Raw genomic sequence first — 16,373 nt, forward strand, 5'->3', positions numbered from 1 at the left:
GAAAGCTCCCCGTAGAGCTGTAAAAGCCTTCAACAGTCTCCACGCCAGCACAGTGTGGGAGATGGAGCCTACCATTCACTACTCAAGAGTGGCCAATATAAGCTCCCAGATCTCTAGGCAGAAGATACTCCTAGCAACAAGAACAGCTGCAGAGGAGATCTGCCAGCTTCTCACCCACAAAAGAGCAGGGAATTCCTTCATGTGTCATTTCCACAGGCCTCCTCTAATGCACCACATGAGGGAGGAATCCCACTCTCCCAAGGGCAACCTAGAAAGCGTCCCAGAATACAGAAGGAAGACACTCCTTGGAGCAGGAACAGCACCAGATTTTCACTCTACCAACATCAGCACAGCCAATCACAGTGAACTGTTACTTAATGTTAATTCAAGAACAAAAAAGTTGGGGCAAAGGCCCAGAGTCACTTTTTAGATTGTAATCTCTAAGGCAGGGACTGGCTTTTTCTATGTATGGACAGCACCTACATATTGTGGTTGACACTGGAATACAAATAAGCAACAACTAAACCCCACACACCACAATGATATGAGAGGAAGGGAGAAATCATCAGGGGCCAGTAGGCAATAGTAAATGTTACTAGGACAGGGAAAAGCAGAGGTTTACAAAAAATGTATGACTGTAAGAAAAGTAAAATGGTGAGTAAATAAGTGATGCTTAGAGGAATAGAACTAAAATATAAGGGGAAAGGTAAATTAAAAAATATAAAAAGGAACATACGAAGGAATAAAAGTCATGTTGCATCTTCTGTTTGTTGTCTAGACTGTACACTCTGTGGGGCAGTGACATGTCTTAATACAGCTTTAAAGAACGAGCACACTGAGCATATTAACTACTATTACTTAACTGAAAAATTCAAAGAAACAGATATGTTTATACAGTATATTACAGCACAGGATGGGGCAATTAAAATAAATGGTTTATTAAAGCTACCAATCTGGTTTTCCCAAGTCCAGATCCTAGTGAACAGAGTCTACATCACAAAAGGCAGCTGTGTTGGCTGTGTAAATAGAGAAGCCAAATACTTAATAGGCACAAGCAATCTGTTCACTGAGGCATATTGCCAGAAAAGCATGGGACAGCATGAATCACCATTAACTACGCTGTTACCATTCCATGGCTAGAGTATTTCAAATTCCAAAGCTGATCCTTTCTAGTTTTTTGCTGAAGGAAAGGACGGACAATGTTCTAGTGTATGGGCTTTTTAACCTGGGATTACATCTATCCTGCTCTTCCCACAATGCTAAGTAGAAGGATCACCATGTGCGAGTCCCGATAAGAAGGGGGTCTTCAGAATGAAAAGGCTGAGAACCGATGTTCTAGAAATACCTTAGCATCGGGCTTCTTGAAAGGGCAGCTGTGCTCTCAACATGTCCTGAACGTCCAGATTCACAAATATCCATAGAACTTTCTTGCTCATTTGCTTCTTCTTTTCCTTCATGGTCCATTCCAGACACCAACTCATCTGAACACTTGCATGCCGATTCCTCAACTGGTGTAGTTCCTAATTTCTGAAACGATTCAGATTGCCCTCTTTCTGCAGTTTTAGATACAGATATAGAGGTAGGTAGTTTTTTCTTCTTGGAAGTTTTCCGTTTTTCAGAAATTCTCCCTTTAAGTGAAAAAAATTAATATTAAGCATAAATGGGAAATTTACAATTCTCATTGACTGAACTTATACTCTTAATATTTTTATAATATTAGTATTCTACATCATGGTCCAAACTAGTGTGGTGGTGGTATTAAAAGACGTAGTGTTTTGGGGCATTACAATTGACACTAGTGTTATTTTTGTTTGTTATTTAAATAAATGTGAGCAAGCTAAGTTTCTCAAAAGATAATAGTTAATTTTTTTAAATATTTCATATTTTGGGCCTGAAAACCTTACCAGATCACACAGACATTAGAACTGGAAAAGATCAATTAGGTCATGCAATCCATCTTCTGATAGGGCAGAATGATCCCTATTATACTTTCTAGGGCTTAGCCCCATCACCCTGAATTTTTCCAAGATATGGGCTCCCATAATTTCTTTTGGGAGACTACTGCACAACTTAAAAGTAGTACTCTGAAATCCCCTATAGAAGTGCAAAGAGCTAAACAGATCTCACTGTCAGGAAATTTCTGATTTTCAATCTACTATTTTTCCCCCCTCAATTTCATTCCACTTCTTTTACAATTACATCCCTTCCCTTTGCATTAGCTCAAATATTAGGTCTCCGATGTTTCCATCCTTCAAATATTTGTAGGCTAATCCTTCTTTCAGTTAAAGCCTTTTAACTAAGAAACTACACATATCTGGTTTCTTTGGTCTTTCCTCATTCGTCAGTCCCTCCAGTCCCCTGTTCTTTTTTTGGTTGATCTTCTTGGAATCCCTTCCAACATGTTCACATATTTTTAGTAACAAGGTGACCAAAAATAAAATCACTGTTGTAAGTTGTATAGAGGGGGACTATCATTCCTGACATGATGCATTTTGTGCATGCAAGCTGTAGACCTGATTCAAAGCCCACAGAAGTCATTGAAAGTCTTTCCATTGACTTTAATGAGCTTCACATCAAGCCCTGTATTATCCAGATTCTTTATTCAACTACAGAAATATTAAAAAGAAAGCATCTCCACTATATTTATAAGGTCCCACAAACATTTTGCATTCTCTCTGCTGGAACTTCATAGCAGGTAAGACAAGACCTCTGCTGATCTGGTTAGAATTGCAAATGCACAAAAAGATAGTTTGGCATAATACAGATCATCGGTTAATTGCTCCATTCAAAACAGGCGGAAACATATTTGCCAAATGGAAAACAGCAAAATTGGTAGTAAAATAAATCTTTGCCAATTTAAGAGCTTAGTATTTTGATCTCCCTTGTTTAGCTAACTTAACAGTTTTGTTTCAGTATCTTTAAATAACAATGTAACAACTCTTCCTCTAATTGACAATAATTCAGTATGAACAAGACTGCACCAATCAACGTGAGAGAGGTATGTTCTTTAGACAGATTCTAAACTTGGTCACAGCAAAAATCCCTAACCAGGTCAGCTAATTAACAACAAATTCTTTCTGCTCTGTATCTGAGGCCTTTGTGCACAAGTTCTAAAAAGTACATTGAATGGGGAGTCACTTCAATATATATGAGGTATCTTTTGCTGGTTAATTTTGTGGTGGTTGTTTTTCTTTTAAACCCACCAACCATAAAAAAAATAAAAATCTTACTTTCAGAAATGTACAAATAAGAGGCAGCTCTTAAAATTCATGAAAATCATCTTATTTAAGGCTCCAACTATAGTTCTGTTTTTGAAGCCAGTTGAATTATAACATGAATATACAAAATTTTGCCAGACACCTAATCCCAATGCAGGTAATTGGCAATTAAAGTGAATAGAAGACAATTTTCCCCTTATGAATACACTGCCACAGGTAGGATTAGTTAGCAAAACGGCAATTAATGTTGGCTACCATTTAGAAGAGACTCCATATGCATTAGATCTCAAAAAATTCACCTACCAGCAATTTTCCTTGGAGCATGTGTTGATTTAACTGAAGACTCCTGTATTGAACAACATTTAAAAGTCAATTTCTCTTCTTCAAAGAAAAAGCACAGTGAAAGTTAGTACAGAAATAAGATTATTATATATTTACAGATCTTAAATCAACTAGGGACAAATAATAGGAAGGAAAAGGTCTTCAACACTCAGGAATGTGATGGGACCTCATGTCAGTTGTGACCCCTAGTGTTAATTGAAAAGCAGGCTTTGAGGGTACTACCAGATAGCCATGACAGGGGCCTCAAGTTCAGAGCGCGTAAACGCAAGGAAGGTGGGAGAATTCTCAAGATTCTCACTGGAGTCCTTGACAACATAGTGTAGAGATCCCCACACCACAAAACATATTGTATTCAATAGCAAAAATACATGAAAGTCACTCCCAATAATTTGGTCACCTCACAGTATGGGAAATTTGTCCAGCTTCCCTTTGCAGCTAGCATTTTGTGGCTAATGCCCCAGTAAAGAGGGGTGGAGACATTTCTAGCCACACAGCTTTTTCCTGTAATGAATTTCCTCCAAGAATCATGATGCTCTCTTCCCAGAAACAAGACAGCCACATGACCAGCATATGCCTGAAGCTTCCCCTGCTGCAAGTGCACCATCAAAAAAAGTGAAAGTGGGTGAATGCACAGAAACTATTAGCAAGCATATCAAGTAAAAAGGGGCCCATGAGTATACCCAACAAAGTGAATACAGAAACTAGAACCTAAAGAGTATTTAGCATTCCCACTGTTTGAAACAAAAAGCAACGTACAGCTTCCATTTTGCTGCTGAAAAGCTTCTTGGCAAAATTTCAAATGAGGTAATTAATCTAGTTAATACAGTCATTACTTTGAAGTCAGTTAGACACTTCAAATGCATACTTCTCATAGAACCCATAAAACGGTATTTCCTGAATTAGTATCTGACCTTGTAAGTATTTGCCAGATTATCCTCTGCTGAGGTAGAAGGAGTTCGCTTGGCAGGAGGAGTGTCACTTTCTTCAATATCAATAGCATGCCTTTTCCAAGATGTCTGATCCAAATTAGTAAATGTCTCTATTGATGCTCTCTGCAGTCCTTCTGGTCCTGTACAGTTGTCTAAAGAGGTAGCAGCTTTATCAACTGTAGTGGTCAGTGATCCACTGCTGTATTTATAAATACCATTGTGAAAAGTTACTATCTTAAAAAAATTAAATTTAAAAATCAAATGTGTAGTGTATACAGCAAAGTTATAAGATGATTAAGACACAAATCTTTGCTTATATTCTTATCTACAACATGTACCGCTTCAAACCCTTTTAGGTTTTTATCATTTAGATGGTAAGCCTTGCAAGTTTTTGTTTTTTTAAAACCACAAGGAACTAGGAATTCTCATGACATCTTCTGTCAGTCTTTTTAAAGAAGGTCTTGTTCTTTTCTTTTAACATTTTATTTCATTTTCTGCTTGAACTGTACATTTCACTTAACTCAGTCTAATAGCATATTTTCCTTAATATGCCTGTTAAGTGTTCCATATATGAACACATCTATGAGTTAGTAGGTGACTTGTATGTGAAATATCACATACTAGAAGATGTTTTTGCTCCAGCGAGTTGTAGAAAAAGAACAATTACGTTTTTAATAAAACATGTATTTTGAGATCTGCATTTTGCTGTACTATCCCTGACCACCAAGGGGAATGGGGTTCTTCCTGTCAATTATAGTAGATAAAAGATACAGCTATAATCATGTTAGCAATTGTCAAATATAATTAAACTCCATTTCCGTGAGAACATAAATCAATCCATGCATTACTATTAACTGCATTTTACTGTAATGGTTACAGTATTCTAGATGCTTGAGGTATTTATACTTGCAGCCTCATCTCTATTAGATTTCCACTGCACACCCTTGGGGGAGGATGATAGTCCTGTGGAACAACCAGGACAAAATTGGCCTGCCACAGAAGGGAATTAAGGGAGCAGGGTGAACCTACAAGGATACAGGAGGCCTTGAGAGACATATTCCATTACAGGCCCTCAATAATTTTGCCTATCATCATCAAGGGGCCAAACAGGCAGTAATTCCTTGATGCAGGAGCTCCAGAGCTGTATGGCTGAGGCTCCTTCTTGAGGGGGGAGGATCTTCAATAGAGAGAGGAGCAGGCTTAACAGCTGAGCTTACAGTGCGAATTCAATGCCTAAGAGCTCGGTTTCACACATGCTGTGACATGGAAAGAGAACTATACATTAAGAAAGCATGTCAAAGTTTTAAAAGTGTATTACTATGTTATTCTTAGGAAGATTTCCCTTCCTCTTAACTTACAGTATATTGTTGTAACTTACTATGTGTACTTTTTGTTGCAATATTTCATGGAAATGTGAGACCTATTTCAACAAATGTGATGTGAAAATATGCACTGTCATATTAGATCGGAGTGGGCAAACTAGGGCCCGCGGGCTGGATCCCCCGCGGGATTGCCCCCCGTGGGCCCGTGGGTCCCGCGCCGCTCTCAGAAGCGGCCGGCTCCACGTCCCTGCGGCCCCCGGGCGGAGAGGCAGAGGGCTTCGTGCATTGCCCTTGCCTACAGGCACCGCCCCCCGCAGCTCCCATTGGCCGGGAATGGGGAACCGCGGCCAATGGGAGCTTCAGGGGAGGTACCTGAAGGTGCAGCAAGGGCAGTACATGAGCAGTCCCCCCCTCCAAGGGCCGCAGCGCTTCCTGGAGTGGCACGGGGACGGGGACGGGGCAGGCATGCAGGGAGCCTGCCCCAGTCTCGGTGTGTGCTGCTGCCACCCCAGAGCCGCTTTAGGTAAGCGGCGCTGGGCCGGTGCCCGAACCCCACCTGCATCCCGCCCCCCAACTCCCTGCCCTAAGCCCCCTGCCTGCACCTCGCACCCCTCCTGCACCCCAACTCCCTGCATCCCTGTGCACCCCAACCCCCTGCCGCACCCCACACCCCTCCTGAACCCCAACCCCCTGCCCTGAGCCCCCTCCCAGTCTGCACCCCTCCTGAAACCCCTGCCCTGAGCCCCCTCCTGCACTCTGCACCCCTCCTGTACCCCAACCCCCTTGCCTGAGCCCCCCCATATACCCTGCAGCCCTCCTCTGCCCCAATCCCTTGCCCTGAACCCCTTCCTGCACACCACACCCCCTCCCACACCCCACACTCCCTCCCACACCCCAGCCCCGGCCCTGCATATAATTTCCCCACCCAGATGTGGCCCTCGGCCCAAAAAGTTTGCCCACCCCTGTATTAGATCAATATAATAGGCATACTCAAACCCTTTGTTGTTTTCCTGTACTGCTGTAAGCTTAGTTTGACATCAGTTAAATATTTTTGTCTGTCTTTATTCTAGGAAAGTATTATTAATCAACAGAATGAAAAAATTAAAACAAAGAATTCTTATCACGTTCTGTCATTTTCACCGAAGTGTTCCAAAAAAGGTGAGACCTTAAAAATCTGGAAAAAGTGATTTAGCTATGGAATCCAAAGTACTTTAGAAAATATAAAGGTGCTCAGATTTATAATTTCCATTACTTTTCACCAGAAATGTTCAAGTCAATATAGAACTATACTTTACAAGAGTCCCACTAAAAGAAAATTCAGATGAAACTAAATATGGTGCTGCTGGCACATGACCAAAATATTTAACAAATTAAAACATAGCAGATTTACATAACTGATTTATTGCTCACGGAATCACGATCACATTTCACTGTTTTAGTGAGGCTGATAAATGAGCCAGGTAGTGGTTTCTCCTGCATTTCTTCTTTTAGTTAGTTCCAATGTATTTAACTTTAGAGGCTACAATAAGTTAGCCTGAGAGGCTCAGAAATAAATGCATATTTATCTTGTAGTATATTGATCATTTACCTCTGCTCTCCCATCACATTAGCTAAGCCTGTATTCACTGGAGTGAGAAGTATGGGGGCTGGCAGCAATGGTTCCAAAGCTTGTTCTAGTGACATAGATGCGTCATGGTACTCTCTAGAGTCAGCTGGAATTTCCACCAATGTTAAAATAAAAGTCTGTTCCTCCGCCTCCTCTGGATATTCATTACCACTTCCATTCACTACCAAAACATGTTGAAGACAAGAAACAGATAATTAAACCCTACTATTTAAAGTGTACTATTTAAATGCTAACAGTTGTGTGTTGTATCATGCCCTTCTCTACAATTAGTGTTAGGTTGTCACAGTGTTTGTTTCTCAAGCCAGAAAAGGCTGGGAGTATCGTGGAAACATGCTTGGCCTCTTCAGAGAGAGAAGGGAGGAACCTAGCATCGCTTCACAGTGATCCTTCTAGCTGATTGAGAGCTGTGTTTTGTGTCTGAGGAGAGCCCCAGCCAGTACTCTTCACTCAGAAAGATGAGCACAATAATAAGCAGACGCTCTATAAGCTTGTGCTACGCTAATTAAAATCAGTCAAATCATCCATTATCCACAAAGAAAAGAACCTAATACCACCACCAGTAGCTAACAATTACTCCTTTAGTGAAAGCAGTGGAAGCTTGTTATTTTGGCAGAAGTCCCAGGTTCTAGTCCCACAGACAACCTGTGATGGTACACTGCTACAGAAGGATTGGGCATCAATCCTAACATTCTACAAGTCCATATGATTTTTCCAACAGTCAAACATTAACAGATAGATAGCAGCCAATTGTCACCAGTTAGGATGAATTTAACAAGACAATTAAAGACAGGGAATTAGTTTCCAAATCTAGCAGACATCAGCATTATCCAATTAGCTCTTCACATTGAACTATACAGTAACAAGCTATTAGCATGCTGTATGTAGTATATTTAATGTATCACTAAATTTAGAGTACCCCAAACAAAGTTTGTGAAGAATGGCTTAGAAGGAAAAGACTGAAAATTAAATCTAAATTATACAAAAAAGCTACAACTCTAATATAATGCAGAAACTCCTTGATTTTTGTTGATTTAAAAGTACTACTCCACTCTTAATTCACTTTGCTTCTTTATCTCAGTTAATGTGTTTTGAAAGATGATTCACTATTGCAAGACCTCTGCAATAACAAGGCACAATGAGATAAGGAGCCTGGAGTCACATATGCCTCCATTTTGAAAGTGTAAATTACAACCTTAGCAGTCAGACTAATTCCTTTAAAGTAAGTGTCTCAGATTTCTAATTCAGAGATTTTTTTTTCCTTATTCAAACTGTATTGGTTCTGAATTTTGTTTTTATTCATCTTAGTTTGTTCTATCCACTTGATATCTTCTGCTGCATTCAAATATGTAAGCTTGCTGAGGCAACATCTAAAAATGCTTCAAAACTTAAGTCTCTTCAGTGACTTGTGGCATGAATTTAAATATAAAAAAAAAAAAAAAAAATCAATTATCTGCACATCACTAACACAAGCTACTTTAATATCAAATCATAAAAGATCAATTACATCAATGTTATCATAGAAAGTTCTTAATTTCTTGATCCATCTTTGCATGAGTACTTCTACCATACTAATTTTGTTTTCATTTTATTTTTACTTACACACACACACACACACACACACACACACACACACACACACACACGAAAAAAAAAATTATGAAAAGCAGTTCTGAGACACAGTGACTTAATATTACACCTAGCTGGGCTAGCAAGTATTGCTTTGCTATTTTAGGCCATTCATGTACTGTACCTGAAGTTTCTTTTGTGCTGGTTATGTATTGCTGTTGAAACTCCTGTGTAACTGCCTCAGTCTAGAAAAAGTATTTCAAAAGAAATATTAACAAGCCTGATGAACAACTCTAGAAAACAGAACAAAAGTTTTATGAAAAATTCTTGACTTTTGTTTTGTAAATACTTATCAAGTGTTAGAGTAACAATGCAGAGTAATTTAACCACACCCTATTCAGATTTTGTTGATTTTTTTCCCCAAACTATGCTGAGTATTTAGGATGGAAGGATATAAAGATGATGGGGACTGGAAACATTTGGGTAATTTAACTATAAGCATTATTGTGTGTTCTGCTTATATGTACTTTATCTTCATTCCCTCTAGAAATGGTTTGTTTAAAAAAAAAAAAAAAGTTTACTTTTCCTACAGCACAACCCTGCAAAGCTGACTCATATAATGGATTGATCAGCAGTGCAAAGAGCATCAATTCCCCTACCTATTACGGAAACACTCTGGAGCTTGGAGAAAAACATTGAGCTTAGTCACTCTTCCTCCTTCCCCTTCCCTTTCATGGCAGATTATGTTGCTAAAAAAATAGTATTTTATAGCACTCTTGATGGGGGTGGAGAGTTGTGAGGGCACATTCAGTCCTGCACTTGGTTCCACTTGGGTAGTCAGCTGAGCTCTGAACCGACTGGCACAGGGCAAAACAAAAGAGCTGTGATAATTTAGTCCCTGCTAGCATCAAGAAGGAAGTCAAGAGCTTGGCAATTTACTGGATCTCTAAAATGCCCTTCATTAGATTGAAGTACTGTATATTCAATAACCGAAGTCAAAAGGTTTAAGAAACTAAGAATAGCTAGGAGGGTTTTGGTTTTTTCATTTGTTTGTTAATTGTTAGACAATTAATAGCATGAAAGTTCAATCTAAAAGCTTGTATGCAGTGTTGTTGAAGCCATGTTGGTCCCAGGATATTAAAGAGACAAGATGGGGGAGGGAATATCTTTATTGGACCAAATTCTGTTGGTGAGACAGACAAGCTGACCCGAAGAAAAGCTCTGTGCAAGCTTGAATGTTTGTCTCCCTCTCCAACAGAAGTTGGTCCAATAAAAGATATTACCTCACCCACCTTGTCAATCTAAAATCCTGCCAGAAAAAGGCCAATAATAATTTTTAATAAAATGAGAGAAAGTAGGTATAGAAATGTAAGTCTGATCATAATAGCATTTTGGCAAAACTAAAAGTACAATCTAAGGCTAAAGAATCAAATGTGCACAATTTAACCATGCACACCTCAAAGGGGGAGCACAATTTGGGATATTTGTGTGGACATATCTATGGGTGCATGCAAATCCCAACATTGCATATCTATGCTATGTATATGCATATTATGGTAGTTCAGGGCTAAATTATCCGATCAGGAAAAAGTGATTTAGGATTCATAGAATTTTTTTAGGCCAGAAGGGACCATTAGTTCATCTAAACTGACCTCCTGAATACCACAGGCCATTAAATTTCACTTAGTTACCCAGAATAGATGAAAACTTAAAAAAAAAAAAAAATGTCATTGCCTTCTTTATAGTTTCTCCAAATAACTTCTCTTTTTACAGCCTCTTACAAAAACAGGCATTTCTAATACATCACATGTTTTAAAAAATACAAGTTCTTTTTACCTGCGTCAACTGAACTTCATGCAAGTTGTGCATAACAGTACCAGGCTTATTTTCAGGAAGGACACCAGTAGAACTTTGATTAGGATCATTCTCTAGCCCAGGTAGGAAAATCTCTGCTTTTGGAGATTTTATAGGAGTTTTTAACTCCACTGAAGCTTCCCAAGTCTCTCTTGTCTTGTTTTCTGTCCTGAAAAATGTATACAGTTAATTTGAAACCAATTAAAGAATATGTAACATATACTGTGACATGGGGTAAATCAGACAGTCCGCAAGGCTGTTATGGCTACTGTGTGCTGAAATATTTCCTTTATGCAAAAAGTAAAACAAATCATACAAAAAACAAACACTTTATACCATAAATAGTTTCCTCTATTAAGGAAAAATATTAAAAATCTCCACAGAAATCTCCTAAGGGTAAAATATTTTAGGGAATGCCTTATTTGACAAAACCTCTCCTAGCTCAGTCTCACAAGGCATCCAAAGTGAGACATTAGCTGCAAGCACAGTCAAACAGCCCACAAGTGTACCATGACCTCCATAAATTTCATCCGAAGCATCTATCAGAAAAATGGACCTAGTTGCTTTCTCAGTTCCTGGGACTCAATAGTGGCTACTCTGCCAAACATACAAATAAAAGTTTTGATTCCATTAGCCTTACATAAAGGATATTCAGTACATAAAGGCCTTTAAAAAAAAAAAAAACCTACCCAAAACCCCCCCGCCACACTGTGGAACTAAAGTCGTGCATCCAAAACAACTGCGGACACCATTGCCAGTTTCCCACAATTTAAATGTATATTTGTATGTACATCTCCCTGTGTTATGCATCCATTTGAAATTCATATTTTTGAAAATTTAGTCCAAAACATTTAAGACACATACCAATTAGCATATGAATAAAGGATTTTTTCATATCTGTTAACTTCATCTACTTACTCAGCAAGGTCTGTGCTTCCAGATCCAAAATTCTGCAGACCTGCAGAACTGTTCTCAGCTGGTCTGACCTTCCATTCTAAATCCACTTCCTGCTCTTCTGTGGTCTCTCTTAGAGCTTTCCCCTCTAAGATTTTAAAAATTAAATTAAATCATGTTCATTATTGTGTGTAATATTTTGCTACCAACAGCAAGAAGACTTACTGTTTGAATGCTTTACACTACCATGTATGCATTAGCTTATGGGACTACTTACAAAAATACTACAAAGACAAATATAGTTACACTTAAAGAAGAGATACAAGAACAGGAGACAGATATGGAATTTAATAGTTGGACACTCTGCTGTTGAAATGTTGATGCATGCCTGTAGACATGAACAGGAAGCTGAGTTTTCAATTTGTTTTAGTTATATGGCCAGGATTTTCAGAAAAAAAGACACCTAAAAAGTTAGGCTCTTAAGTAGGGTTGGGCAAAATATTTCAGACAAATAGTTTAAAAACGCGGTTTCAATTGATCTGAAACAATTTGCAAATTTGCCATGAATGTGCCAAATAGTTTTATCCAGAAATAAAAATTTGGCCTAGAGTCACAAAATGACTGAAGGAGGAGAAAGCCACCTTCTAACTTTTAGCCCGATGGTTATGGAACTCACCTGGGTGAAGGAAGACCTGGGTTCAAGTCCCTGATTCAGAGCATGGATCCAAACCTATGTCTCCCACATCAGTGCCCTAACCATCAGGCTGCAGAGTTATTCTTACCCACTCTGTCTGGCCCAATGCCTATTAAGGTAGTTTTTACAACATGGAACAGCTTCAAAGGAAGAGATGGAGACAAATTCACCCCAGAATACCCTACAGCTTTGTGGTTAAGGGACCTCTCTTGGGATGGGAGAAAGTCAGGTTCAAATCCAAACTCTGAAGCTGGATTTAAATCCAGGTCTCCTCTCTCCCAGATGAATGCCCTAACCACTGGGCTTAAAGTTATAAGGCTGCTGCCTCCTCACCTTTTAAAAATGCCTGTAAATACGTTGTTTCATTAGAACCCAAACTAATTTTTGATTCACTGAAATTTTTGGATTTGATTTGACCCACAATTTTTTTATCCAATTTTTCAGATATGCCAGCCTATCAAAAAAGGTGATTCACCCAGATCTACTCCTAATTCCATATTTAGGAGCCTAACTTTAGGCTCCTATTTTCTAAAGCTTGGAAATAAAGGAGAAGCTCACCACTTTGAACCTGCTTGAATTGCTCCACATCAGCATTTGGACTAAGAGATTTCTGATGAACATTCCTGTTTGTTCCCAGTACTCTGCTAAGATTTGGTTTAGGCTTAGGAAGTCTGCATCTTGCAAACCTTGGTGTACTATTCACTTTGGGCACAGGGTGATCACTACAAAGAAATAGAAAAACACCATAAAATGTAACTTAACCTTTCCATTCTTTAATGTGTTTGAATTCAGTGTCAAGAAGAAATTAATACCAGCAATGAGGGCCGTAATGGTGGGAGGAGGGGGGCAGGGGAGGCAGCTGGGCCCATGAACAAGAGTAGTGATGGAGTTAGCAGGAAAATTGGGCAGGCTGGCAGGAAGAAGAGAAGCAGAAAGACCAGTTGAACTAGGAGAACTTTGAGTGACTGGAGCCTGAGTACAGCTGTAATCATAGTGATCAACAAGGACCAGAACAAGTAGGTTTACAGCAGCTAGGTAACTCAGAATTTTAACTCTGCAACTGAAATCTTTAAAAAATGTAATATTTTGATTAAATTTAACCTTAAAGTAGAAGTAGGTCATCTAATTTTGAAGGTTTGGGGGTTGATTTTTGGAGGGGTCAATTTGGGTTAAAACAAGCAGGTGAAGTTACACATTAGCACTGTCGGGTTTTGCTTCAATGTAAAGATCTTAAACTTTTGCAGGGAACCTACGTTTGATCATTTTTGCAAGCAGCTAAAAAAATTCAAGAACTTTCTAAACAAGTTGACATGATTACCAATTGCATTTTGAAAATAAGTTCATTGAGTTACTTCATTAACTTGAAGTTCATCTTTAAACAATATTCCACAACAGAAAGCAGGGCAGAGCCACGTGCTCTAGCTGTGGCAGAAGCCTTTTTTGCTATTAGTTATAGATGTACAGTGGCCACCTGAAAGCCTTTAAGCTGCATGACAAGTGACAGGAAGCAATGAAATTTAAACCACTGGCCTTTGTCTGACCAGTGACGCAAAGTCTTCAGAAAAAAAGGCCAGATAAAATAATGGCCAGACATGTGAGGTAAGTTTTAAAATTCATTTTTTCAAGCATATCCTTATTTTAAAATGGGGATTCAGGAATTGGAAGTTGTACATTTCCATCACTCTTATTTTAACCTAAACATAAAGTCCCTATTTAAAAGGGAAGAAAAAAGGACAGGTATCCATATGAAGTGGAACTACATAACCTATGAGCCGTAATAGCTAAAACAAGACTACTTGTCAACCTAAAAGTATGGTGGCAGAAGCCTTAAAGGGGAGCCCTGTCAAAGAATAGATCACTGGGGGGGAAGATTAAAGAAAAACAGTGAAATTAACCTGCTGGGTGCAGCATCTTCCTTAAAAAAAATTTCTACACTTGCTTCTTTTCCAGAACTTTGGTCCTGTAGAATGACTTTGTTTCCATCCTCTGAGGGAACCAGTTCATTATTAGTAGGTGAAGAAAGTGACTGATTACTTGGGGCCGCATTTTGCTCTGTATTAGGCTGGTTTATGAGGCTATCAGCCATGTGCAATTCATCTTGATCAGGAAACACCTGTGTCCTTCCTTGTTTAAAAATAAAGGCATAATTAAAAAGATGCAAGTTTTATGTCTCCACATGAAGCCATTTACAGGTAGATCAACCATAGGCCTCATTTTGAATAACGGCATTCTACAGAGATACAAATTCAAATCCTGGGTAAAAGCACATCTCGATGTCTAGATTTTTTGTTGGTTAGAGTGCAGGGATTACCTCTACATATGTTAAAAGTCAACCTAATGCCAGGTTAATAAACAATGATTTAACAGTATAACTAAACAGAATGGAAAACAATTTTTCTGGTTAAAGAAGTAAGACAAAACAGATGATGGACTACTATGGACCACATAAGCCTGGCTCTTCTTCCCTGGTCTGACTCATGAGACAGTAGTCTCTGTGAGACCTACACAAAACACAAAAAGAATCACAATACAAAAATCTAGGGGGCTAATGCTTTTTCTGGATCTCCTTTAGCATATCTTGTCTTTCCATGTTTATTTTCTAGAGTATAAGCTCTCCAGGGTATAGAGTGACTTGATATTTATGTCTCAGCTGCACCAATCACACTACTGAGCATAACCAGGTTTTGGGGATTCAAGGATAATGAAAATAATCTTAGTACTAGTTTAATACTTAAAAAACAAAAACAAAAACAAAAAAAAAAACTGTCATTAAAATGCTTTTAATAGATCAAGTTTCATCTCCCAAAAGAGACTGGATGAGGATACCAAATCTTCAACCTTTGAATCACCGTTTGTTTTTTGTACAATTTTGTTTTAAAAATTAACAAAAACACTTAGGTGAACAACCTGAGTGTCCTATCAAAGAAAGAACTAATACATTTTATCCATTGAAAGATCAGTTAAGAACAGTAAGAATTCAGTAAGAATTTTCCTAAAGCTTCAGCAGCCAATTGAACCTCTATGAAGAGCTGAAGGCTGAAGTGAAAATTAATTTACTTCCTCTGCCCCCTTGCTACCAGTGACGGTTACATAGTGCTGCAACAGTTCTTTCAATATGGGTGGCAGTGGTGTTGCCATCTATACTGGCTTCTTTTTAAAAAAAATTTTTTTTTGATTCTGCTCCCCCACTCCTCCTCTGCAGTATTGCCAACTGCTGCTAACTCTAAGCAAGAGACCAAACCTGAGAACAAGTTCTGGATCTATCTCAGAAAAGGTAAGACAATAAAATGACCTAGACTTAAATTTTTAAATCATAAAATGATTCATCTGGGTGTGTGGTGGCATGAGTACTTTATTAGCCTGAGTCTGAAGTAACTGTAGTACATAGCAGTGAACATATCCACATACACACCTGCAAAATCCTTCTTAGTGGTACAAACAGAGGACAGCAGAGAAAAAAAGGTGCTGAATGCCCATTATGTACAAGAGTCATAGTGCCGGTATGAAATGAGTTGATCAGGGCATGTATTCCATGTGATGAGGTACATATCAGTGTTTCACTGAAAAAGAGCTCTACGCACCTCTGGCGAGCATGTAATGCAGTTGGCAGTATTTTGGCTAGGGGCTGGACCACTTTACCTCACTAGATAGTGAATCATGGCCCAATACATCCTCCTGTCTTTCATACTGAACACTAAGGAAGAATCCAGACCTGCTGCTATAGCGACAGGATATGAAGGAAGGGTTATGATGACCTCTACCCAAACCCCAACCCACAAGTGAACCCAAGACACACACGGAAGGATTTGGCAAATAAATAGATCATACCTTGAGTGCTTATTTTTAACTGAAACATTGGATCTCCCATTGCAAGTAATGTCATGGCAGCTTCAGTGCTTCCATCATTAATCCCTGCAAAATTGTTCA

At 38.8% G+C, this 16,373-nt stretch overlaps 1 protein-coding gene across 1 annotated transcript in view; it reads right to left on the bottom strand.

Annotated features, from left to right (window-relative positions):
- The window catches only part of BDP1 (B double prime 1, subunit of RNA polymerase III transcription initiation factor IIIB), a 72,770-nt gene that overhangs the window by 3,252 nt on the left and 53,145 nt on the right, over positions 1-16,373 (bottom strand). Inside the window, exons 31-40 of the mRNA XM_026649145.2 lie at positions 16,275-16,358; positions 14,342-14,570; positions 13,005-13,168; positions 11,777-11,900; positions 10,841-11,027; positions 9,189-9,249; positions 7,400-7,598; positions 4,472-4,688; positions 3,522-3,564; positions 1,346-1,628 (exon numbers count right to left, since the gene is read on the bottom strand). Of these exons, the coding sequence (XP_026504930.1) occupies positions 1,346-1,628; positions 3,522-3,564; positions 4,472-4,688; positions 7,400-7,598; positions 9,189-9,249; positions 10,841-11,027; positions 11,777-11,900; positions 13,005-13,168; positions 14,342-14,570; positions 16,275-16,358 (1,591 nt within the window). The remainder of the gene's footprint in view (positions 1-1,345; positions 1,629-3,521; positions 3,565-4,471; positions 4,689-7,399; positions 7,599-9,188; positions 9,250-10,840; positions 11,028-11,776; positions 11,901-13,004; positions 13,169-14,341; positions 14,571-16,274; positions 16,359-16,373) is intronic.

This window comes from Terrapene carolina, unplaced genomic scaffold (assembly GCF_002925995.2).
Source record: "Terrapene carolina triunguis isolate 2854851 unplaced genomic scaffold, T_m_triunguis-2.0 Scaffold69, whole genome shotgun sequence".
Lineage (NCBI taxonomy): Eukaryota > Metazoa > Chordata > Testudines > Emydidae > Terrapene > Terrapene triunguis.